General features: G+C 38.9%; 2 protein-coding genes across 9 annotated transcripts; one reads left to right on the top strand and one right to left on the bottom strand.

Annotated features, from left to right (window-relative positions):
- The first annotated feature begins 969 nt into the window (after nt 1-969).
- slc22a13b (solute carrier family 22 member 13b) lies at nt 970-6,619 on the top strand. The gene is made up of 10 exons (XM_017453077.3): nt 970-1,685; nt 3,083-3,186; nt 3,383-3,537; nt 3,712-3,880; nt 4,359-4,479; nt 4,565-4,659; nt 4,828-5,042; nt 5,421-5,529; nt 5,704-5,913; nt 6,088-6,619. Exons 1-10 carry the CDS (start codon nt 1,311-1,313, stop codon nt 6,167-6,169), a joined length of 1,635 nt encoding a protein of 544 aa, XP_017308566.1. The 5' UTR covers nt 970-1,310; the 3' UTR covers nt 6,170-6,619.
- Nucleotides 6,620-6,795: 176 nt separating this feature from the next.
- LOC108256337 (xin actin-binding repeat-containing protein 1) lies at nt 6,796-19,947 on the bottom strand. 8 transcript variants are annotated; one of them, XM_053674884.1, is made up of 10 exons: nt 19,660-19,947; nt 18,979-19,142; nt 18,545-18,605; nt 16,813-17,211; nt 16,622-16,697; nt 14,853-15,043; nt 14,329-14,370; nt 8,473-8,603; nt 7,308-7,469; nt 6,796-7,183 (listed from the first exon to the last, which is right to left on the bottom strand). In XM_053674884.1, exons 2-9 carry the CDS (start codon nt 19,095-19,097, stop codon nt 7,313-7,315), a joined length of 1,176 nt encoding a protein of 391 aa, XP_053530859.1. In that variant the 5' UTR covers nt 19,098-19,142; nt 19,660-19,947; the 3' UTR covers nt 6,796-7,183; nt 7,308-7,312. The 8 variants fall into 8 exon arrangements, with proteins under 8 accessions (XP_053530859.1, XP_053530858.1, XP_053530860.1 ...); XM_053674883.1 differs by having other exon boundaries at nt 7,304-7,469; nt 19,660-19,945; XM_053674885.1 differs by having other exon boundaries at nt 7,304-7,469; nt 14,898-15,043; nt 19,660-19,942.
- Between the last annotated feature and the right edge of the window lie 6,051 nt (nt 19,948-25,998).

Consider the following 25,998-nt stretch of genomic DNA (forward strand, 5'->3'; position numbering starts at 1 on the left):
CTGAAAACAACAATGACCGCTTTAACTCGTCAATGCTAGCAAGTGACCGTGGTATAAGTGAGGTAATCGACGATCTTAATGCCCCTTCACGTCATGTAACGCACACCTAGCCGTGGATTATCCCTTCCATATATTTATGGGTCTTTGTATGATAGTTTTCTAAAAGTAGTCTTCATTGCAGGGTTTTACATAGAACTTCTGGTTCCCTCAAAGAGGTGAACTCAGGAAACCACCTTTTATAGTGTGGAAGAATGTAGGAAATACCTTTTATCCGTTTTTCAGTTCCGTCACTTATGTTTTCTGTTCATTTAAGGATATGTGTAGCTTATACTCTATATAAATGATGACTTGTATCCGTTCTTTTTTTTTGTTTTTTTGTTTTTTTTTGCTTCATGTTTATTCATATTAGGGGCCCAAGAACGCTCATACCTGTGTTAGAACCTCTTTTTCTTCTTATTCTTCTTATTCATCTTTTCCTCTCTCCGAAATGAATCGTGCAGAGCAAGCCGTATGTTGTACAGAAGTGACGTTGGGTCAGTATTCTCATCCGAGTACTGGGGTAAGTGAGATGAATCTGATTGCCCTGATGGTGGCATTACAGCATTTTGATTGAGTTTTGTTCCATATCGTGAGAATATTGAGTCAGAGGGCGAATTATTTATTTATTTATCTATTGATTGTCTGATAGCAAACCAGTCTGTAATGTGGATGGCGCATCTGCACAAAAATATGGTGATCTTTGTGAAGGGTGCTCAGACCCCGCAGCTCTCTTGTGGCTGTTTTTTTGTTTTTTTTGTTTTTTTTAAATTAAAGATCTCATATCGACTTATTTATTCATTTCTTCAGCTGATTACAAATTAACCATTGTTTTTATTATAGGTGGTAAATGCGAGTTATTGATACTCACTTGTGTATTGGCTCTACCTTTTGCTGACAGCTTTTTTTTTCTTTTAAGTGTCAAAGTGCACACATGCTTTTGTGTGCTCCAAAGTCCCTGACATATCTCACACACACACACACACAAGTGGAGCTTAATCCTTAGAGTCTCTTAGATTAATGGCAACTGCAGAATTGATTCAAATCATTTTTTCTATTTGAAACTTACGAAGAACTTACGAAGAAGAAGAAAATATTGAACTTTTCTCTTAGTTTGTCTGTAGCTCACTCTTATGTAATATATGACATGGCATGTGTGTGCACATGTTTGCTGTATGTTAGATTAGCCTGAACCGGATTACAGATTTAAATTCATCTCCACATGGGAAAACTCCTGTCTTAACTGCAAAGGAATTGCTCTGCTCTAGCTCAAGATGATCGACTTTAGCCAGATATTATCAGCTATTGGGGATTTCGGCCCATTCCAGAAGCGCCTGCTTGGGGTAATATGCCTCCCCAACATCTTCTCAGCTTTTCACATGTTTGTCCAGGTGTTTACTGGCCTGAATTTCCCACACAACTGTAATACTAACTGGATTCGGAAACCAGGGCCGAACCTGACTTACGAGGAGCAGTTAAATTTGACAGTCCCTAAAGACCCAGCTGGCAAGTATGAGAGCTGTCAAATGTTCACTCCTGTTGAACTTGAACTTGAAGTTATTGAAGCCTATGGACTAAACGCAACAGAGGAATGCAAAGATGGCTGGATTTACCAAGTGCCTCAAGGGACTAGCACCTTAATTACAGAGGTAAGATGTATTTCTTAAAAATACACCATTGTTTTGAATGTCATTTAGCATTTATGCTAATATAAGCAATGTTGCTTGATAATGGTATGGGGTCTACTCAATTCTCTATTGGATTTATCCCTCTCCATAATTGAGTCATGACCAATTCCCACCAATCCAGCATGTCTCCCTTATCACAGAACAGCTACCAACCAGGGAGGGTGAAAGTTCACGGACATCCACGATTGGTTAGTGTCGCTGTGATTGACAGGGGAGAGAGAGTATGTCCCTTCTTGAGAGCACAACCAGTTTTTTTTCTTAGGCTCCCATTCTCGGATGGCTGTGGCGTCATCGGGATCTGAACTTGCGATCTCTGGATGATGGGATGAACGCTTTACTGTTGTGCCCCTTTGGGAGAATACGGTTGGAACCATAACACTAAAGATATCCCTTTCAGAAAAGCTTCCTAGTAGAACTTTTAGAAAACTAAACTCCTATCTAGTCAAAGAATAACTAAGGAACCTTAAGATACTCACTAGATCAGTGGTTCTCAAGCTTTTCCAGTCCTCCCACCCAAACTGCCGACACTGCATAATTAGTAAAGAGAAAACCAAAGAGAAAGGAAATGCTATTTTTTTTTTTTTTTTAATATAACTTCTGTTATTTTTGCACTAGACTCTCCTTTACCATCACTTTCATGTGACAAAGTAGAACCTTGCTCATCACAGACCTTTTAATGTCAACCAGTGGCTGACATGCAGATGTTGTAAACTGCTGCTAGACATTTTTGTGATTTGCACTTTTTGGGTTTGAAATAACCTAGTAAAAGCAATTAGCTTAAGCTTCCAACCTTCAAGGGTGATTATTGGTGTAAAATGAAACTAATTTTTCTAGCAGAAACAGCTAGCGCTCGACCAGAACGGAGGCCACCATCTTTTATTCTGGTATTTCCAAAATTGTCCATAATGGGCTCCAGGAAAACAAAAACCCAGATAGGTTTGACAGGTAGATCTTTAATAGATTTACAAAACACAAGATCAGAGGGTCAGAAATACATAATACACAACTGAAAACTGCAAGAAAGAAAAAAAAAATTCTAAGAGCTTAGGCTAAGACAACTTGCGAACTGTCAGAGCATGCAATCAGGAAACTTTGCATGGAGATAGTGGAAATAAAGATGTATTTGTCCACCAACAGACGAGACTAATAGAAGAGACATGATAACACTTGTCTAGGATGTTGACAAGGCAGAGGAACTGGAGCTGGAGAAGTTTCCTCAAGGCGTCCTTGCATGAGTAACCAGCTTTCTAGACCCTTTAGGATGCTAAATGGATTTGAAAGTCGAAGGCTACTGGGACACCAACTTGTTTAAATGCTTGCTTTGACATTTTTACTTTCTTTCTTCATTTTCCTTTTAGTTTGACTTGGTGTGTGGCAGTAAGAGTCTGAATGAGACCTCGCAATCTATCTACATGGCTGGACTCCTCATTGGGGCTCTGCTGTTTGGGCCAATGTCTGACAAGTACGTGTGCTTCCTATGAAAATATAACCTAGCGAATGGATAAATCCATTGTTTGCGCTATTGCCCACCATAGTGCATGACCATTCTATACTTTTTTTTTTTTCTTTTCTGAATATCACAAAACTGGGGTCAGACTAGTAACTATGAGGACATGGAGCTGAAGTAATGACAGTGGTAATGTGTTCTACCTTTGCAGATATGGCCGGCGTTTTGTCTTGTTACTCTCATTGGCGGTGCAGTTCTTGTTCGGTGTGGGTGCTGCTTTCTCCCCCAACTTCTATGTTTACATTGCTCTTCGTTTTGTGGTTGGCGTCACTATATCCGGCATCACCATCACTACCAACATCATAGGTACTGATGGAGGACGTCATTCGTATACCATTCCTTTTAATGCCATCACATTAGAGATTTTAAAAAAAAATCATTATTAAGATTAACTTTCTTATAAACGGCAAACATATGCAGTAGTCTTAGATTTAAGATAATTCCTCTAGCAGGTCAAAACGATGGCTAATCTTTTTGTAGGCCCTGAGTGGTGTGGTCCATCTCGTCGGGCCCTCTTCACCATCCTGTCTCACTCTTGCTATGCCCTGGGGCTGATGTTACTATCCGGCTTGGCGTACGGCATCCGCAATTGGAGGGTCCTCCAATTAGTTGTGTCCGCTCCAAATCTGGTCTTCGGCGTCTACTTCTGGTAAGGCTTTCACTCTGAACCTCACATCCATCCTTCATTAATGTTGGCGGGTGGGTTTGTAGTCTTTTCATCTAAGGTCTTCAAGAAAAGATTGCTGTGGAAATTCGTTCCAGTGTGTGGGGGAATGTTAATTGGGTTAACATACCATTTGATGATATCAAGCCTCTAGGTTCTACATCTCGAACATCCCTAAGAAAATAGATTGTGATTGTATAGCTGGTCTTTTAGCTAACAAGGCATGTATGGGACAAATTATAAACCCATACACTAGAAGCCAGTGGTACCTGGTAACTCGGTAGTCAAGGTTCTGCGGAAGATCTGTTTCAACGTTAGAACTACCAGAGACCCCTGTGAAGCCTTTGAACAAGGACCTTATCCCACAACTGCTCAAGTCTATAGTTTGATTGTTGTCTGCCTCGACTGGAAATCTTTTGGAATAAAGATATACTCCAAATATGTAAGTTCTTTCTGTTTTAAGGATCCTGCCAGAGTCGGCTCGATGGCTCCTCACCCAGGGCAGACAGGAGGAAGCCAAGAAGATAATCCTGAATGCAGCCCGGGTCAACGGCAGGAAAGTTTCAGAATCTCTGCTTGAAAGGGTAATGGAAGTGTCTCTCAGCAAAACATCATTTCATTCTATTTTTTTTAAATGGAATTTGTAATGTGAATGAATTTGTCCATCAGCTGGAGGCAGAGAACACGGTCAGAACTGGCAACATGCTGGACCTTTTCCGAGTGAGGAATCTGAGAAAAAGGACCTTGATCATGTGCTACATCTGGTAAGATGTAGCACACAAATCACTCCTAGATTCTGGGCATCTAGTATATTTTACATAATGCACAATGGTGTGCAATGCAGATGTGTATCTTTTAGATTAATTCCAGGATACAATACATTCTAGTGTTTCCCCACAACCGTTTTGGTCATTGGTTCATCCCTTTGTCAGGTTTGTGATCAGCCTGGTGTACTATGGGATCAGTCTGAATGTGGGAAACTTTGGCCTGGACATCTACCTGACGCAGTTCATCTTTGGCATTGCAGAGCTTCCTGCTCGTCTAAGCTGCTACCCACTCGTTGAACGCTTTGGCAGAAGGAAATCTCAAAGTGCAGCGTTACTCCTCGGGGGAACTGCGTGTCTGGTCATTCTTGCCATCCCAGCAGGTACCATGTGTTAGATGAAGTTGATATGATATTGTCTTAGTATCATGACGTCCCATCCAGGGTGTATCCCTACATTCGTTTAGTGTTCCTGGGATTGGCTCTGGGTCTACCTCAACCCTGACCTGGATAGACAGGCTACTGAGGATGAATGAATTCATTTGTATATCGAGATCTGATTGGCTCTTGTGTTTTATTACCCCATAAATCTTTGCATGTCGCATGTTGAGTACTTATCAGCTTATCTCTATCTTAAGAGAATGAGAAAATCAGGATTTCTAGAACTTGTAGTTGGGCGACTTTAATGCATGTACAGGTCTTTTCTATGTTATTAATACACTGTATGTGCTGAAACCTCAAACTTCAAACCTTTTCTTCCAGAGTACCCCATAGCGGTGACTGTCATAGCAGTGGTGGGCAAATTCTCAATCGCTGCCTCCTTTACCATAGTCTATGTGTATACTGCTGAGCTGTACCCCACTGTCGTGAGGTAAATAATGACTAACTTGCATTCCAGGTTAATATGGCATACTGTATTTGTATATTCAAGATACATATTTCCATGAAGGAATCTGCATTGTTCAGCATTGTTTTTTTTGTGTTTTGTTTTTTTCTTACATAGTTTGTCTTTGCTCTGGTTGATCTGTTAACATTGTTCCTGCAGGCAGAATGGGGCGGGATTAAACGCCATGTTTGCCCGTGTGGGTGGGATTCTGGCTCCTCTAATTGGTCTCTTGGATATCTATCATCACGCCATTCCAATGGTAATCTATGGGAGTTTACCGTTTCTGGCTGGAGCGCTTTGCTTTATGCTTCCCGAGACCCTGAACACCGAGCTTCTGGATCACACTGACGCTCTCATGGATAAGGACATGTGAGTGGATACAGCTTTGATTCGTTGACTTACGGTTTTTACGTTGTAATTTTGACGTACGTGCACGTTTGAGTTACTTTAAAGTTGAGAGTTATTACAAAGATGTAAAATCACCTCTGAAACGAATATCTGATTCTTTTTATAAAAAATATATATTTATGTACTTATTTGTAGGAAGTCAAAGACGGGAAGTTTTGAAAACGGAAGAAACGACCAAGAAATGACTGAAGAGTCACCACAGGACACTGAATTATAAAGCAGTGTTTGATGAAGTATTTTCAGAAACGTGTGTTGAATTATTTGCCATGTCATTGATCACATATTGTTGAAGAAATACCGAAAGACCAAAGTAAGCGTGTTCCAAACATCCTCTAATGACGACAAAAGAGCTTGTGGATATATGTGCTGTAAATAAAATTAAATTTAATTTAAAAAAAAACCTGAAATATGTATTTCTATAAAACATCCCCAAAGTCTAGCAGTTTGTCGACACTACTTATGAGTTTTATTAATTTTTCTGTTGTGTATTTGACCAAAGGTTCAGTATTAATACATAATACAGCTCTAAGACTCTTTGACTTGACTATTGATGGATTTCTAGTGAACACAGAAATAAATACAGATGCGCTTCACCCGTCCTGCTGCCTGAGGAAGACGTTATAAAACGTATTTTTGTTCATGGAATAAAGAATGACAGCACATTTTATTTGATCGTTTTTTGTTCGATTTCTTGGAATTGTGTTAAGGGTGAAGGATTTTATTGTCTTGTATCGTTACTTTCTTTCAATGCCTTGGTTTCAAAACACAGACAGAGTTATTGTGAAAAACCTAGCATTTTTCTTAGCATTATGTTTAATCGCTAGTAAAATGAACAGTGAAGAATCAAATATTAAATCTCATTTTATTTTCATCCAATTCCTCCTATGGATTGTTTCTTTATCTAAATCTTTACGTTTCTAGAGACTTTATAGTATGCGGTGGCTTACAAAAGTATTCACACCCCTTTTGAACTTTTTCACAATTTGCATTGTTACAGCCTACAACAGAAATGGCTTTAATTGGGGTTATATGGCGAGGGAATACTTAGACACATAACTCTCTAAAATTGGTGTATAAAAATACAGCAGACCTGAAATACATGATTTTTTAAAAGAAATGAAGAAATTAGTTTCAGAGCAAAGCAGACTTTAAGAGGCTCCAACATTCTCTTGAGATGTCATTCATCGCCGGTTTTGTACTTCAGAGCTGTTATAACCGTCCGTCTCATAACCTGAAAACCCCAGAGGAAAAGATCAAAATAGTTTATACTATTTCTCTTCTGTTGAGTGTGTTTTAAATGTCCGTTTACAGAATTCATATTGCATCCCATGTGTTCCGCACACTTCCTTACCTACTCGATTTATAAGAGGTCGGTGTTGTTCGTTGCGCTCAGCAGCCAGCGTTTCTTGTGCTGCTCGTGGCCAAAGCCTTCATCATAGTTGCCGTTCTTTCTAAAGAGCTGCTGGTAGTGAAACACGCAGTAGAATTCTCCATAGTGGGTGGTGTAGTTACGCAGACTAGATCCGTGCAAGAGAAAAAATTACTAAGCAAGACAAATTTTACTAGTATCTTACTTAATATTGTAGTACTTACAGTTTTGCATATATAAGACATTGTAAAAAAATTTTTTTTTTTTCATTAATAAAATATTTTTAATTTACTGGACTATTAGAGTAGTACTAAAATAGACTACAGAAATGTTTTTGAGTATTACTCGCACCTGAATATATCATTTTGACAGTACAATATAATTGTACATTTTACCGTAGATATAAAATCTAGAATATATTGACAGGTTAATACATTGTCCGGACATAGCACTTAAATCACAATGTAATAAGATTATTGCAGTATTGTAATTACGATTATACAAATAAAATGAAAAATTCTTTAAACTTAGAATATATATATATATATATATATATATATATATATATATATATATATATATATATATATATATATATTTAAAATGTTTTAATGTTTAGAGTTAGTGTATATATAATTTTCTAATGGTGCTTGATTCAAAAGTCCTGATAGAATAACAACAAAAAAAAAATTCTATATACATTCCTGAATATTTGAGAATTTGTGTCACTTGATACACAATTTCCAGTTAGGTAATTAAGATTCAATTAAAAAAAAATAATAATAATCAAATGCATTTCTGGGAAAGAAAAAAGAGAAGGTTCTGCTAAAATAGAACTATTAAGCTTTGGAAAAAATCTGATTTTGCAAGTGGAATTCTATGATTGGGACTTGATTGGCAACAATTCAGTTGATTAATAATATTCTACTACTATAGTCAATAAAAATTTGTTGACTAATTATAATTTATTTGAATCAAATTCCTGAAGCTTTAGAAAGACTAACTTATAAGACTTGCAGTTTTCAGTCAACACTTGGCAGTAGATTATACACACAGTGTTTATCCATTTATAATTATAGAGTCCAATTAACATTGAGCTGTTCCTGTCCAGCTTCCTTTAAACTATCAGAAGTTGCGTTTATGATTCTTACCTGAGTTTTTGGTTGCAGTGCTTGCAGCAGAAACAGTTTTTGTGGAAAACATATTTATCTGCTGCTATTTTCTCCATGGAGTAAACTGGTTTTAGGCATGCAGTGCACCTGTCCTGAACAACCGGCTGAAACTACAGGCACATCAGGCATTATTAATACTGTACTCTCTACTGGATGTGGATCACAGTTAGGATTTGGAGCTTCTCAAGCCACTAGTATGTGCTCTTGATTTGCATTAGCTTAAACGTAATTGTATAAATAACCAGCACTATCCCAAAGTTTTAATCAGAAATACATACAACAGAAAATATACTATAGACATACTTTTTTTATTTTTTATTCTTATGACAAGGTCTTAAAGTGGTTGAACCTCCCATAATGTAACGAGGTTCTCTATCCAGTTACAGTTTATTAGTATTTTCACATTTATGATCATTTTCACATTTATTGTACACCTTAAAAAGAATGTCCTGTGTCAGTTGACTGTTAACACAACATGATTATATGGAATGGGCTAAGATGAATGGCAAAAAGTGAACAAATAGCTTTTTATCACTGTAAAAAGCCATTACGTGTACAAAATTACAAAAGCAAATATAACAAATACTGTGGTGTTTAAATCCTTATATTAAAGATGAGATAATACTGTGTTTTATATATCTTTAAGTCAGAACATTTCTAAGAACACTGATTTAACACGGAAAGACATACACTGCGGTTCCACAAAAAAAGGTTCCATCTAGCCCCCTAAATGCTCTTTTGTTTCGTCCGTCTGGGAGAACCTCTAAAGACGCTGTGTATAATCCTGGAGAAAGGTCTCAAGTAGAACCCATAAAGGGTACTAGAATGTTAAAACATCCAGAGACACCTTCAGGAACCCATTGAGGAACTAACATTGAAAACCATGAATGACCATATTAAATATAAAATAGGAGCCGTTTTGATAAGAATGTAAGCCTAATTATAAAACCAAACAGATCCACTAAATTTGAAAACCATTTATAAGAATAATAAATATCCAATTATTTAACCCCATCCTCATTGTTTCCTCATGGTGGTGCTTGGCCCCCTTTAACAGAGGGTGTGTTGATTCTTGGATATGCAACAACTTCAGTGGTGGTTGGATTGGTCATAATCTCTCTCCTGAAGCATGTTTTGTTATCAGGCTGAGTGGTCATGACAGTAGAGGTCGTGGAAGAGTAGAACTTGTTGCCAAAACAGTCTGTTTCTTCATACTCTCTGATGGTCTTGGTGCCAATGACTGTCTCAGCCTCGGGGACTGTTTGCACTTCCAGTGTACTGACCTGACGCTTTTCAGCTGGAACGTTGTAGCAAGTCAGAGCTGTTATCGAGGTTTGAGATTTTGGATATGCTGGTGTTTCTGTGTTCTTTCTGGCAGTGGATTGGATGGAAATAAAAGAAGGTGAGGAAGGAGATCCTGCTCTTGGCTTCGTTTCTGGAGGACTGAGCTCTTGCTTCGATTTCTCGACTTTCTGCATTCCTGGTTCTGTGCTAGAACTCTTCTGGGCGAGTCCTACATTATTTGGACTCTGAGGATTTGGAGATTTGCTAGATCCAATGCTAATTTTACGTATATTACATGAGATGGGCAAATATTGCCCAGCCATCATGGACTCCTTGAAGAGACCAGATAGCCCTACAATGTCCGAGTCAGATTTCAGTGTAGAGACGGAGTAAAGCGCTTTCTTAATAGTTTCTTCTATTTCCATCAGTCTTGACATGGTTTGTTCTTTTAAAGTAATGATTGCAGCACTTGCTTTTTCAAGGTCTCCAAACGCTACTTGCATGGAGGACAACATTTCTGATTCACAGACCGTTTCAGATCTCCCTGCTTCCTTTTCCATCACCCCATTTTTGGGATTGATATGTTTTTGTGGCGCAACCCAATCTGGTACACTTTCAAATATCTTTCTGAGGTCACCATCTTCCTGAACAGTCTCTCCTTCAATTTCCTCAACTTTCGAGAGGATAGTTTTCAGCTCTTCTTGCTTTCTCAGCTTGTCGAAGATTTCCATAGCTGCATTTACATTTCCCTTCATGATTTCATCCATGTGAACTGATAGCCTCTGCCTTCGTTCTGCTTCGCTCTCTCTTCTACCTTTCTTTTCTCTCATTGTCACATTGCTCTCTGGTCGCTCCTTATGTTCACCTGGTTTGCAGTTAGGGTCCAAAAGAGCAGGATTTACGACAGCATCATCTGTGGTCATTTTGATTCTTTTGGGCTTCACTGGTGGCACTGCTGGGCCTGTCTTTATGCCAAAGTTCTGCAGGGAAGCCTGAAACCCTGAACTACCCTCACTTACTTCAAGCATTGGATCCCTCTTCTCCTCTGTGGCTACATTTCCCTCAGGACTGCTCACGGTTATGCAATCATGGCTCGACTGGATTCCAGTGGCTGTCGCACCACTAGGTATTTTAATATCTCCATTATTCTGTGGTACTTTCAAGAAGTCATCTTCTTGTGGTGGTTTCAGATTTGTGAGCTCTGCACATTGTTCTGCAGAGTTTGATTCAGGTTTGGTTTTATTTAGACCTCCTGCATTGGTTGCAGGAAATTGGTTAGAGCTAAGGGTTGTCTTTAAATAGTCTGGTTTTGGGGGAATGGCTGGTTTGGGCCCAAGAGGCTTTTTACTTTTCTGAAGAGAGGCCTGTTCATTTGTTTGGTTTGTCAGTGGGGAGCATGCTGACGGTTTATTTGCGGGCTGGCCTTGAAATGGTCTAGTTTCAGCACCCTCATGCTGTGTCTTGAGAGTCACCTGTCCAGGCAGAGGGGAGGATGGGCATGCTTTGATCCCTTCTGAGGGGACAATCATATCACCACTCTCTTTGACAGCAGTCTCCATATTTATTGTTTTTTTCCCAGCATGAGTTTTGCCTGAGTTCCTGTAAATCATTGCAGCTTTAAAATCCCCTTTGGTGACATTAAAGCTAGATTTTTTCAGAGAATCCAGAGCTCCTTGGACACTACCTTTCAAGGTCTCTTCTCTTCCTTCTTGTTTCTGTTCAGCTTCAAAATTCTGTGAGGACAATTTGGTATCTTCATTCATGGCTCCTGTGAAGTATTGGTTTTCTGAAAATGCTGAACAGGTGTCTTGTTTCTCATAAACACTTTGTTGAAGAGCTTTTGCCTCCAATGTGGCCTGTTGGAGACTCACGATAGCTGCTTGAAGATTCGACAATGCTTCGTCTTCCACCATGTCAACTACCTCTGGCAGAGTTACAGTATTTTCATCTGTTTTTTCACTGCACGTGTCTTTTCCATTTTGACTGTATAAACGTCTGCCAGGTTCATCGACACTTTCAACACTACATTTTTCAAACTGTCCATCAGTTGATCGAGTATATCCTCCATTTGCTGTCATTTCCATATTGGTTTTTAATTTGTTTTGGGTATGTTTCTCAGACTGCAAAGATGACCCTGGATTTGCAACAAGCATTGCTTTGATGATCTTAAGGTTACGTGGTGCAATCAAAACATTTTGCTCCCCTTGCCTAGACTTGACACTTAAATCTTCATCTGATGTACTTTTCTGCAGACTTTTTAAGTAACCCAGATCTCCATTCTCAATACAGTTCTGGAACAGTTTCCCATTGCTTATCCTGTTTCCATCATGTCTGACTGAAATTGAGGCATCGCCATGAGTAAAAGGTGGTGGGCTGCACATTTGGGGTGGAGTGTCACAGTTTTGACTTATCAAAAGATTTATTTCTCTCGGCTCCAACATATTTTCATAATTTCCGTCCATCACAGTCCCATCATGGCTGTCATGTTTAAAAAGAACATAAACTAATATCTCGACAGATCCCGTTGCTTGTTCTTGTATTAAAACTCCTTTTCCAAGACATGTTTCTTGACCAAGTAGGTCTTCGATGACCTGAACCATGTTTGTGGTTCTGTATTCTTTGTCTTGGTTAATTGTGAATGGTAGTTGGTGAGTTGGTATGTCTACGTTCTTGATTTCCACATTTCCTTGATCATCCTCTTTTAAGAAGGCTATAACTGGGTTAAGATTTACTCTTGCCAAAAGCTGAAGCAGAGTACCCTTCATACTTCCCATAACCACTTCCTCATGTTGAATTTCTGGACCTTTTTCCTGGATAAAGCTGTAGTTTGCCTTTCTCACATGCCCAGCCTCACTGGCTTCAAGAAGGGCTCCATGAGAACGAATGACATTGAAGCCATGAAGAGACGTTAAGGATTTGTTCATGTTCTCGTCCATGGTGTCTGATTCTGCATCATTTTGCCAATTGATTCTGTCCAGAGGTGTTGATTCAAACATATGGGTTCTGTTCTTTACATTAGTCTTTAGAGTTTCATCCTCTATGCTTATGTTTTCATTTGGTGGTAAGCTGTTCTCATTGTCAAACCCCTTTTCAAAAACCTCTTTGGCTCTCGATATACCTAGGTACACTTCACCACAATCTTGATCTATGTCTGTAATATCTATAATGCTAAGGTCACTGTTTCTTTTCATAGTGGCGGTTTGGCATGTTTCAAAGTCCCTCTTTTGCTTTTGTACTGATCCCTTTTCATCTTCTGAGATAACAATCCTCCCTGGAAAGACATCATCTACTTCCTCTCTTGAAGTTTCAGTCAACTGACCTTCAAACATTTTCCGTTTGGCCTTAACATCCACCCTGAAGTTCTCCTCTTGGGTAAGTGCTTCACCAACATTTTGTGGGGTCTCATCAATCTCTGGGTAAATGGTTTGCTGTTTGGTGCCATATATGCACCCTTCTTCCTTAAAGCAATTCAAGAGATGTTCAAATGCGTGTTCTCCTTGATTGCTATCCTCCATCAAATGTGTTTGCTTCTGGGACTCTCCGGTGTTGACGGTACCATTCTCAAATAACCAACGCCTTGACTGGACCTCGCCCTGGTATGCGATATCTGTGGCAATGCCAGAGTTTAGTATGTCAGCAAACTCCTCCTCCACCATGTTTCCCAGGCCCTTCAGCTCAGGGCAAGTGTGTTTCAGGAGTCGCCTCAACTCACATTTTTGTCGTTGTTCATACAGTGTAGAGATAACCTCTTTTGAAGGGGGTGTTGGAATGGGTGACTGGCTGTCAGCCCTGGAATTGGGTTGCAGGATGGGAAAAGTTAGATCTGGCTGTGCTGAATCATCTTCTGAGTATGGGGCTTGCTCAAAGTCTTTTGGTGCAACATCAGCCATCTTAAGATGAAACAAAGTGTTACACTCTGTCATCATCTTGGTCTTCAATAAAATAGATTTCTCCTCAACCCAAGCATTCATGCATATGTGGAGCTTGTATACATACCAGGGATGCAAACCAACATGCCATTGAAATCAGCATTCCATATGAAATGTTCCAGCAGGCCAGGTGAAATCATTAGTATGGTTGTTCATATAGTCATAGTCTAGCTTTTTGCAATGTATAACACTTAACGTGTTAGCAGTGATATTTCTTTCATTCAGGTCTGCAAATATTGCATTGTCTAGAAAGTTTTTCCCCCATGTTCTCCCAATTTTGCCAATTCCCACCCCTATCACACTCTAGCCGGGGAGAATGAAGACTTGCACATGCTTTTTAAATTGCTGTTTAAGGTCATTCAACGACTGGTTCACAAAGAGCAAGTAAAACATTTTACACATGCTAATGTCTTTAGTAGACATGACTCGGTTTGCAAGTTAGTAAGCTGTCACATTAATGTAAGGTCAACAAAACAGTGACTCATTTCTATATGCATTCATGTGACCTTGGTTATCATTGACAGAAACTACTACTACTTAAGACAAGCAGTTTTTATTTTATAACTGAATTCACGAGCATTTTCAGTGAAAGACACGTGTATGAATTTATTTCTTTTCTTACCTTGCAAACTTTTTGAGTGGTTGGAGAAGTACAATCTTGTTTCTGTAGAAACGGAAAGTAAAAGATATGTATTTATTTCTGGATGTATTGTGCATGATGTATTATTTATGTATTATCATTGGATTACTCTAAGTTAGTTAATCAAAAACTTTCATTTGTACTATTTCAATTTGGACTACAGAAAGATTAAATTTGCCAAAAATGTATATATAGAGAGAGAGATAGAGAGAGAGATATAGATATGAAGATATTGATAGATAGACATATTATATGTTATATATATATATATATATATATATATATATATATATATATATATATATATATATATGAGAGAGAGAGAGAGAGAGAGAGAGAGAGAGAGAGAGAGAGAGAGAGAGAGAGAGAGATCATCAGCTTCTAAGGATTTGTTGTCTAATTACTATTATTTTCATAAATATGGTTTGTCTAGTGACTGATTTCTACAGAAAACAAGTCAGAAAGGCCCGGCTGCTTCTGCCTGACCCATTCTCCCATTCACTGACCTCTGGTTTAACAAATGGAGCAGAAGAACAGAAACAAGTACAAACTGGTTTTAAAAGGTTCCCAGTCGGATCAGCAGCTGCCACTTTCGACAGATATAATGCGGAGATGGCTTTAACAGAAATAGGGAACTTCTCCCGTCCATACAGAGCGGAGCTGTCTCGGAAGTCTGCGATTGATTCCCGTTTATCGTCTGTGGTACAACAGAGAGATGAATAAAACATGAGGTTATTATTTATTTTTAAAAGACCGACAAATGTCTGTGAAGACTCTGTACCAGTGCTACTGTGACACTGATGTTTGGACTAGAGAACACAAAAGAATGTGTGGGATGAAACATATATGTCACTGGGATGCGAGTAAGCATGAGATTATACACTCGTAGACAAAGAAGGCTGAGGCTGAATGTACATGCTTTAGACACGGAGGTGGAAGACCTCAAGAGTGTGTTCTACCACCAGGAGAATTTATTCAACATTTTATACACATTTAAGAGGAATGCCAATGATAAAGTCAGCTTGACTAAGCAATTAGGCTCATTTAATGGTTTGAATTGAAGCATGTTTGATGCGGTTATGAAATATTTCATACATATTTCAACTACATCTTTTTTTTTTTTTACATAATAGAAGTGACTCACAAATAAACATTACACTGATATCATTTTTGTCCTGCATTAAATACATACTGTACACTTTGCTGAAAAATAATCACAGACTTTACAAACCAACACTGGTTCTTGATTGAATTCAGACATGAATGTCATGAATCTGAAATAATTATCTATACACGCTGTAACATGTGAGATATTAATATTATTATTAATGTAAAGATGAAAGATTTACTCACCTGACTACACTCTTTCCTGTTTGTCCTTTAATTCCCTAACTGAAATGATATGCTACTGCTACTGTGTCCGTGCTGCGTGGTCCTTAGCTGTGCCTCTATGTGTGTGTCCTCTGTGTATGTCAAAGTGCCCATGGCTGCCTGTATTCTGGTGACAGCTGACTCTCTTATCCCAGTCATTCATAGGCCGTGGTTATTTTAGGCCTAATATTTCCCCACCAGGCTGAGTCAATCAGGCTCTGGAGCATATAGTGGTGAAAAATACCATAACCCCCATCCTCTCCCCTACCCTCAATATCCCACTTGACCCTGGAAGTCACTTAGACCTTATTTTAGCTGCTGCATAGTCATGTGTGGCCTCTAGCTTTGCTCGTTTGAGAACAGTATCATGAGGTCATTTGTTTACTTTAGTCAGATGCTGTATATACCTATGTACAAGTCTTGGCACTTTTTAATTTATTTTTACGATCACTGGTTCCAGCTGGCTCACTAAGTCAATCATATGACACCACTATCATAGTTTGCCTAATGTTACCTAGCTTCCTAGCAAACTTGTCTCGTGTTACTATTCTGCACATGCTCATTGGATAGTCTTATTTCCTTTTTGCAAAGTTAGAATTACGAAGTCTTTCCATACAAGTGCACCAGCAATGCTAGCAACTTGACCAGCATGATCTATTTTGGTGTTTTCATAACATTTGTTATAAAACAATTATTTAAAAAAAAGCCCAGTGGTCTAGTCATGTGATCAAATGTAGGTTTCGAATGAAGCTTCTCCAGTGTTGCTTGGAAAACTTCAAATGTGTGTCTATATTGTGACTGCTAGTATTTTAATTGGCTTTTCATTTAAAAAACAAAACAAAACATGTTTTTACTGTAAACACTTATGATTTATAAAGACTGAAGTACACTGAAGTGTACTGACCTGTTTGAGGAACGATTCTTTCAGTATATACTCCTGTTGAGGTTTTTCTTCGTTCCACCTGGGGAGCTCTCAACACCTTTAAGAAAAAATATTCATATTGTTCAAAGTATTCATTTGAACACATTGTAGATAAGCACACTTTAATTCTTAATATTTAACTAGTATTTAACTAACTAAGCCATTTATGGTACCTTTGGTGTCACATTCACCTCTTCCTCTTTTGGTGGTACAACTGATTTCTCATGGGTCTTAATGCCGTTTGCTTCGATAAACACCAGCAGATCCTCGGTGCTTTTATGATTGATCCCAGCGTTCTGTGTAACTGGGGTGCTTTGTGGCTTGTCAGTACTCTTTGGTTTGTGAACACTCTTGGGCTTCATGGCAACCTTTGTCTCAAAGAGTTCTCTGAGAGCGCTCGTGCTTACGGTTCTTTGGCGAGGAAGAACCTCCATCGACTTACTGCGTGTGAGATGAGAGTTGGTGCTACGATCAGCCCAAGCATATGGTCTTTCTTTAGTGCTCCTCTGGATCAGAGCCTCCAGTTTAGACTCGGTCTCTGTGATGGGGATGGCAGCAAACTGGAGGGTCTGCTGGAAGAGAGTGGGTAGGAAAACCAGATTTTATAGCATTGTGGTGCTGCTTCAAATCATTTTGGCTTGCAGAAGAGCAGCTGTTGATCAGAATTCTCGATTCGGATTGGTCAGGAGGTGTTTTCTAAATGAATCCGGCTCTGACAGTAACGCAAATTATCGTTTCTATAGTAACTGCTTGCACAAGGACTTGTATGGCGAACGATCCACATACCGGATTTAAAATAATGTGTGTAACAGTAGATTAGGAGACTTTTATTTAGCATTTACAGTATGAAAGGAGTCTCCAGTGTCAGTGTCAGCGGTAAGTAAGCGGTGTGTAAGGTTAAGTTTTCCAGACTGTCTTCAGGACAGATGACTTTGCACTTTGTGGTTTCTGGGTAATATTTTTGTCTTATTAACTTCAAGAGAGAAAAGAAAGGTGAGGGAACGACGGTTTATCAATGCTGTAATGTAAAGGTACGTTCACACATGCAGCGACTCGTAGCGACAAAGCCACCAGAGACCATTCATTTTCAATGACAGCTGGTGACTTCCGGTGACAGAGATCGGCGACTAGACATGGGCATGTCCGGTGACGCGACAGAATCGTTAACTTTATGCACATTTGGAGCGACTTGGTACAGCGGCTCCCCTCCCAACAGGACTGAAGACAATAGAGCGCATGATATCCATAGCCTCCCACGCTCAATAGCTATTATTTTGCTTTAAACGCGCTAAGGCCATAAACTAAGCTCAATTAATCGCTGCAGATTGATGTCCGCAATTCCAAAGGGCGCACGTTGCTTCTCCATCATCTCTTCGGATATGATGCACATGTACACTGGGGAATTTTATACACAGACGCTCTCTCTTCAGAATGTTTCATTTTAGCGGCAAGAAAACTGGTTTGTTGGGAAAAGTCGAATGCGACTGAATGTTGCTATGGCAACCAGTATTAGGAACGCCTACTTCGCAACTTCGTAGTACAGCAACTGGCAAATTTCATCGGTAAAAATCGCTGCGCATGTGAACGCACCTTCAGTGATAACAGGAATTAACCTGTTTCGCGGATATTCCACAACATTAAACGTAATTGTAAACAAATTTAAAATATGACATGCACATTCTTTATTAAATAGAAAAATTAATTAGCAAATGACTGTTTTATAAGCGTTCGGGACGTGCTGGTCAAGGAAAATGATCAAGTTCAGGGTGGTAACTGTTGAACTGTTGCTGTTGTTCACCACCCTGTTGTTGATTATTTTTCTATAACAGCACCCCCCATTATGTTGTATTCCTTACATAATGATTCATCCACTTAATTAGTTCAAACAATGTTTTTTTTCTTCACCTTTTGCTTGTTTTCCACTGAATCCCCTGCTTTTGCTTTTCCTGTAACTGCATTCTGATATCTGAAGGAAACAAAACTGAAGTCTGCATCAAAACAGCGATAAACTGTTCCCCATACTGGATTTGTGACACTGACATTTTATTTTTATCACCACACTCACATCCTTATCAGTGTTTCAGTGGTTTACTTTTTCCTTGTATCAAGTTATTATAATTATTATAATCCCTGGTCATAATTCAGAAATCTCTTTTAAATGCTAGTGAGGCAAACATTGTTGATCGTTCCTGGTCTATAAGAAACCTTCTTCTTCTTCTTCTTTCTTTTTTTTTTTTTTAAGTGATATATGTCTGTCCTAAAAAAAAACCCCAATGTACTGTACCGTTAGTCTGTTTTGCATTTGATCATAACATCTGATGACGGTAAGCGGTTCTTACTCTGCCACAAGCTGCGAGACGGACTTCCTCCTGTCTCTTAGTCCCGCCTCCGTCCAGGACAGAGTGTGCTCAGTGGCAACACATCTCAGAGATTGGGTTTTCCGAAGGTTTGTCTCCATCTCGATCACAAACACACATACACACGCACACACACACCACTACACCTGCACACAGGATACACACTAGATAGGTTACAGATCTCATTTATGACATCAGGTCACTTGATCAACTAGCATACACCTGCAAACCTTGCTAAAGTTTTGAATTTTAATTTTTTTATTTGGCGTATGTAATTTTTTCGGGTGAGATTGGATTTGCTGCCTTAAGATGATCAAATTACATCATTTGTATCTTATTCATTAATGTTAATATTTCTCTCTACAGCATAAGTTTGTGCAGAATTAAAAGTATAAAATATAACCTGAAGCCTCAGCGCAAACGTACAGTATGTAAACCGAGTGGCCAGTTTATTAGGTATAACTCAGTGAATCAGACTGTGAATGAATTCATCAATTCATTGTCGGTAAATATACTAAGTTTATTTAACTTGCTGAGTTTACACCATGTTTTTGCACCTGAGCCAAGTCATATTAATCAACAACCCAACCTTACATGAGAATCAGTATTATTACTATCCTTACATAACAGCTTCAATGAGAAAAAACAAGAGAAATGTGTTACCTTTGTTAGGGATGAGAATTTACGTCCATTCAGAGCAACGCACAGAGGAGATTTGTGGTGCATCACGAGGTGCTCACACCGTGCAAAAACTAGTGAACAAAGTCCTGCTCGTTTATTACCACTGACGCTGCAAGGTTGCTGCAAAAAAGTTTTTATTCTCTGAGTCCAATAAAGCACATAATAAACCAGTTATGTCATATAATGTGTGTGCAGTTATACTTCAGCTACAGTTCTTCTATGGTCTGTAGTCTTGTAAACATCAACCACGGCTTCTCATCTGCTTATCAGCTTCACACGTTACCTTAACACGTTTCATGTTCAAAATCAATTTCATTTTTCCACGTCTGAGTTAATCGTTTTAACACTGTGCTAGTAATGTGTCATGGAAAGAATGACATGCTTCATTGGTCAATATAATGAGGTTTTTGGAAGAGGGCATAGTGCAGATCTGGTTGCTTCTGTTTCAGCTGGTCTGTCTTCTTAGAGTCAAGTTCCTCAAGTTTCCCATTAGGAACTTGTGCAGGGTGAAAAACAGTGACCTGACTGTGGCCCGCTGTGGCCCAAAGCCAGAGATCTCAAGACCCGCACGTGAAGTGTAGCCTCCCGAAGGACCCTGAGGCATGTTGTTGTGTCTCAGCTATGTGTTATTTATATCAAGTGGAACACCGAACAGATGCAAAGTGAACTGACGGATACATTTTACTGAAGAAAATAAAATAAAAGCTGTTCAGTGCTGTATTGGTATAACATTATCGTTCTCATGTGATTATTCATTTTGTTGCGACATGAGCATGATTTTGAATTTACAGTTTAAATTAATCAACACCTTCTGATTTAAGAATTCACAACAGCGTTCTGGTAGAACTGTGTATTAGGCATGAGACTTACAGAGCCTGAATTACTGTATCATCAGGGTGATTGTTAATGTTTGTCAGGATTTGTTAATGGTGTAAAGCCATTGGTATCCATGTACTCTCTTTATGAATGAACTTTGACCCTTGTTGTCTGACAGCTTTTCCAATGAGCTGATGATCAGACGGAAGTAACCACACAACTGACCGTACTTATTTTTAACTTGTACTTATTTTTAATAGGTGCAGTAGCCACTGACTGCTTTCACGACACATGGTTTCGGAGTTGAGTGAGGAGATGGACTGATGTGTGTGTGGAACGTGTTTCCTATCATCATGATTCACCTGTGACACACACATACACACACACATACACACACACACACCATACATGCAACCCATTTGCATTTGTACAATCTCATTAAGTAAGAAAGCAAAGAATTTCAAAATTGTATGTAATTAGAACGGGTCGTATTCCATGATATCAATCAGTTAAACCTGTCTTAGAAATGTTATCAGGTCTAATGGACATACAGTTAAGTGCAAAAAGCCTGCATACTTTGATATGATGAACACTTTTAGTGTGAGTTTATCGTGGATAACAGAGTTTGGGCCTCTCTGTGTGGGAGGGATGGCCAGTCACGATCTTCTATGAAGTCATATATGTGGAAGAGGGCAGATAGCACTCTTCTTACACAGGTATAGAGATAGAGCTAAAAAGCTATCTTCTTCGATTATTATGCAAATATAGACTTTTATTCCACATGCCCCTAATGATTTTTTAGGTCTCCTGTTGTTTGTTTTGGACTTTTGCCAATCTGGTCGCTCCAATATTTGCTTTTCACGATTCCCATTGTCTTTTGATTGCTCACAGCAAGCTGCTTTAAGCCCGTTTGAACTTTCCATGCCCTAAATGAGACCTAAAATGTGAAACGTTTTGGCAGTTGGACACATTCACAAGATGCAGTCATATAAATTAACTAGAGTATGTCTCTACTTAACATGTTTGCCTCGCACCTTCGGGGTTAAGAGTTTGAATCCCACCTCCGCCTTGAGTGCACGGAGTTTGCGTGTCCTCCCCGTGCTTCGGGGGTTTCCTCCGGGTACTCCAATTTCCTCACCAGTCCAAAGACATGCGTTGTAGGATAATTAGTATTTCAAAATTGTCCGTAGTGTGTAGATTGTGCTCTGCGACGTTTTGGCACTCTGTCCCTGCCATGTGCCCCAAGTTCCCAGGCTCCCCCCAAGACCATGTATAGGATAAGTGGAATTTAAAATGGATGGATGGTGTCTCTACTTATTAATAAAGTTGAAATAAAGTAATACTTTGATTATGTTGTAATTAAATAAACTATTATATAGACATAGAATTTGGTTTTGTCTATACACTTAAAAAAAATAAAAAAATCAGAAACAAAAGAGGAAGCAAACATTAGCACTTAACCGTTTTGCAAAATGTCAACACGAACTGCACTAAATACCAATGACAAAATATTTAACACCAAACGATCAGGGTCTACTGTAAAGCTCGGTATTTGGATTCTAAAATTTAAACTGGTCCTATGTTGTTATATAAAATGTTCATGCAAATTCACTTCACAAACAGAGTACTGTCGTAGTGCTGAAAGTTCTACTGTTATCTGCATTTAACACCAAAATAGATCAGTGCCAAGCCTCATTCCTAAAGGGTTAATGGGGGTCAGAGAGAGGCATTTCTCTGTCTGTCAAATGGCTTCATGCTGTCCTTCGCATTTATTCATGATCATTTTCCTCTCACTGTGTTATACAGAGTAGAAAAAGTGTTTTCAGCTTTTATTTCCTCATATTTATATGTAGATGCGTTAAACAACTTGGAACATAGCACATTTTGTATCAGACCACCCAATTTGTGCCTGACCGGTGTTTCTTGTTACCCAGGTGTGTCCTGTTAAAGTAATTGTTTAAACAATAAATAGCTCTGAACATCTACTCTTGGTTTTAGACTTCAGTTACACCTGTGAAGACTGCATTTTTTTGTTAAAAAGGATAAGCCAACATGAAGATCAGAGAGATGACTATGGGAGAACAGCAAGCCATTTTGAAACATTGTACAAACATTAGGCATAGCCAATAGAACAATTTGGAATGTCCTGAAAAAGAAAGAAACCACTGGTGTACTGAGAAACAGACACCAAATTGGTCGGCCAAGGAAACCAACAGCAGCTGATGACCCAAATCCAACAGTCAACAACAAGCTCCACAGGGCAGGGGAGGAGGTATCACAATCCATCATTATAGAAGCCATACCACAAGATGAAAACCACTCATCAACAGTAAGAATCGGAAAGCCAGATTGGAATTCGCAAAGAAATACAGAGTTCAGCCACAAAGGTTCTGGAACCAAGATGAACCTCTACCAAAGTGACGGAAAGGCCAAAGTTTGGAGAAAGAAAGGATCTGATCATGATCCAAAACATACAAGATCATCTGTGAAACATGGTGGAGGTAGTGTCATGGTTTGGGCTTGCACGGCTGCTTCTGGAACATTCTGACTAATCTTTATTGATGATGGAACTCATGACGGTAACAGCAGAATGAATTCAGAAGATTACAGGAATGTTTTGTCTGCTAGTTTACAGAGAAATGCATACGTTCAAGAGGAACTTGATCCAAAAAACACAGCCAGCTCAACAATGGACTTCATCAGGGGGAAACGGTAGAAGGTTTTAGACCGGCCAAATCGATCACCAGAACTTAACCCAACTGAGCAGCATTTCACCTCCTGGAGGAGACTGAAGGGAGAACTACCCTCCGAAACAAACATCTGAAAGAGGCTGCAGTGAAAGCCTGGAAAAGCATCACAATAGAAGAAACCAACAGTTTGGTGATGTCAGCAAGGTATATGTTCCATGTTTTATGTTAAAAGGTTCCATGTTTTATGTTGTTTAACACGTCTAGATGTAAATATCAGGAAATAAAAGCTGAAATACGTCACCTCTAGATTAGATTACTGTAATGCCTTACTGTCTGGATGTTCCAGTAGGAATATAAATAAGCTCCAATTAGTCCAGAATGCAGCTGCTAGAGTCCTAACTAGAACTAGAAGATACGACCATATCACACCGATATTATCAATACTGCATTGGCTCCCAGTAAAATCTCGCATTAATTATAAAATACTTTTATTAACCTATAAAGCACTAAATGGTCTCGCGCCACAATATCTAAGCGACCTTTTGGTTTTATATGATCCGCCACGCCTGCTTAGATCAAAAGATGCAGGCTATCTGACGGTACCTCGAATAGTGAATTCTACAGCAGGGGGAAGAGCTTTCTCTTATAGATCCCCACAGTTATGGAACAGTCTTCCTATTAGTGTTCGGGACTCAGACACAGTCTCAGTGTTTAAGTCTAAGCTTAAAACATATTTGTTTACTCAAGCCTACCCTGACTAGACTTTCTGTTCTACTGCTTCGCAGTCATAATCTTTTTTTCTCCCTCTCTCCTTTCGCCGAGCCCCACATGAATTTATGGAGATACTAGAGATCCAGATCCTTTCTGCCTCTGGATGGAGCTCAAATCTTCTTTAATCCCAGACTGCTGGGACTACGGCTGCTCTTAACGCCATACAGACTTCATATAAATCCATAATGAACTTTTTCACAATATCTGTTGTTACCCAGATGAGGACGGGTTCCCTTCTGAGTCGGGTTCCTCTCAAGGTTTCTTCCTCTTAAAACATCTTAGGGAGTTTTTCCTTGCCACCGTCGCCACTCAGTGGCTCGCTCAGTTGGGATAAATTCGCACCTTTAATATCTGTATACCGTGTTGATATTTCTGTAAAGCTGCTTTGAGACAATGTCTATTGTAAAAAGCGCTATACAAATAAAATTGAATTGAATTGAATTGAATTGAAATACGAAACTTTCGTCTCATATCCATCTTCTGATCTCAAACCCAAATGTCTTTGGTGTATACAGCACAAACAAAAAATGAACTGACCTCTGATGACCTGACTGTTCCAATAGTTTTGAAGGGGACTGAACAAAACATGACCATTAAACCCTGATATAACTATTTTGGTTTTTAATTCTGCTTCATTAGAAAAGCTGTAGGGCGCACGGTGGCTTAGTGGTTAGCACGTTCGCCCGTTCGCCTCACACCTCCAGGGTCCAGGGTTCGATTCCTGAAGGGGCTGTGTGTGTGGAGTTTGCATGTTCTCCCCGTGCTGGGGGGCGTTTTCCTATGTGAGTGTGCTCTCCGATGGATTGGCACCCTGTCCAGGGTGTACCCTGCCTTGTGCCCAATGCTTCCTGGGATTGGCTCCAGGTTTACCTGTGACCCTGAAGAAGGAGCAAGTGGTAGAAGATGGATAGAAAAGCTGTTGTATAATGCTACTTTGTAACTACATTTGAGAGGGTCAGAGGTTGAGTTTTTAATGACCACTGTGTTGGTTTTGTCACTCTGGTGGTTTTCCACTGATTATAGGTTTGCTTAGTGTGTAAATGTCACCCTCTTCTGGATCATTTCATGTGTACATTAAGCCTGCTTACTCCACGGCTAAATTTAGTTATTAACTCACTCAGTTTTAGTTTTCCCCATCTTCTTACTGACACTTGAGGAAGCACAACCCCGGAAGTGATGATGAGAAACTGACTGACTGAACTCGGATCACAAATCAGCTGATATCCTGATAACCTGCAGTTATTAAACTTTAGGGCAAAAGCAAAATACATTTGAACTAACAATTTTACTGACCAGTCCACTGGACTAAACTAAATAATACCTCAATAATAAACAACTAGCATAAGTAACAAGAATAATTACTACAATAATGCTCAAAAGTCTAAAATATTTCAATCAAATGATTGTACAGATTTTAAGTTACTGTAGTTGAGAAAATGATGGAGTTGTGGCATGTTACATAAACAATATAATAAACAAATTATATCAAATAAAACGAGTCATTAAACAAGTGGCCAATGGAAAGGTTATGTATAAATAATATTTTTTTTTTATTCTATCACGATTCTTATTATTATTAATATTATTATTGTTATTATTATTATTGTTGTTGTTGTTGCTATTATTATTATTATTATTATTATTATTATTATTATTATTATGATTTCCTCTGTTGTTTAAAAAAAAACCATTTATTTATTTATTTATTTTAACTCTCTCTCTCTCTCTCCGTGTGTGTGTGTGTGTGTGTGTGTGTGTGTGTTGAATCGAAACCGAATTTTATAAACAGTAAACACCGGATTTACGTCCGAAACAACCGTGACGTCATCACAATTTCCTCGCTTTTCATTCTACAGCTGCTTGTCCCGTATCAGTAATCATTACCTGACAAAATAAAACAGTTACTCGTGCATAATAACCAAGTAACGAGTGATTTATGAAAATATATCCAACATATCTTTCATATGAGTTACTTACTTAGCCGAAATTTAATCTGTAAACTTCCTCTGTGTTATTTATTTATTTATTTATCTATCTATCTATT

The sequence above is a fragment of the Ictalurus punctatus genome, chromosome 23 (assembly GCF_001660625.3).
Source record: "Ictalurus punctatus breed USDA103 chromosome 23, Coco_2.0, whole genome shotgun sequence".
Classification (NCBI taxonomy): domain Eukaryota; kingdom Metazoa; phylum Chordata; class Actinopteri; order Siluriformes; family Ictaluridae; genus Ictalurus; species Ictalurus punctatus.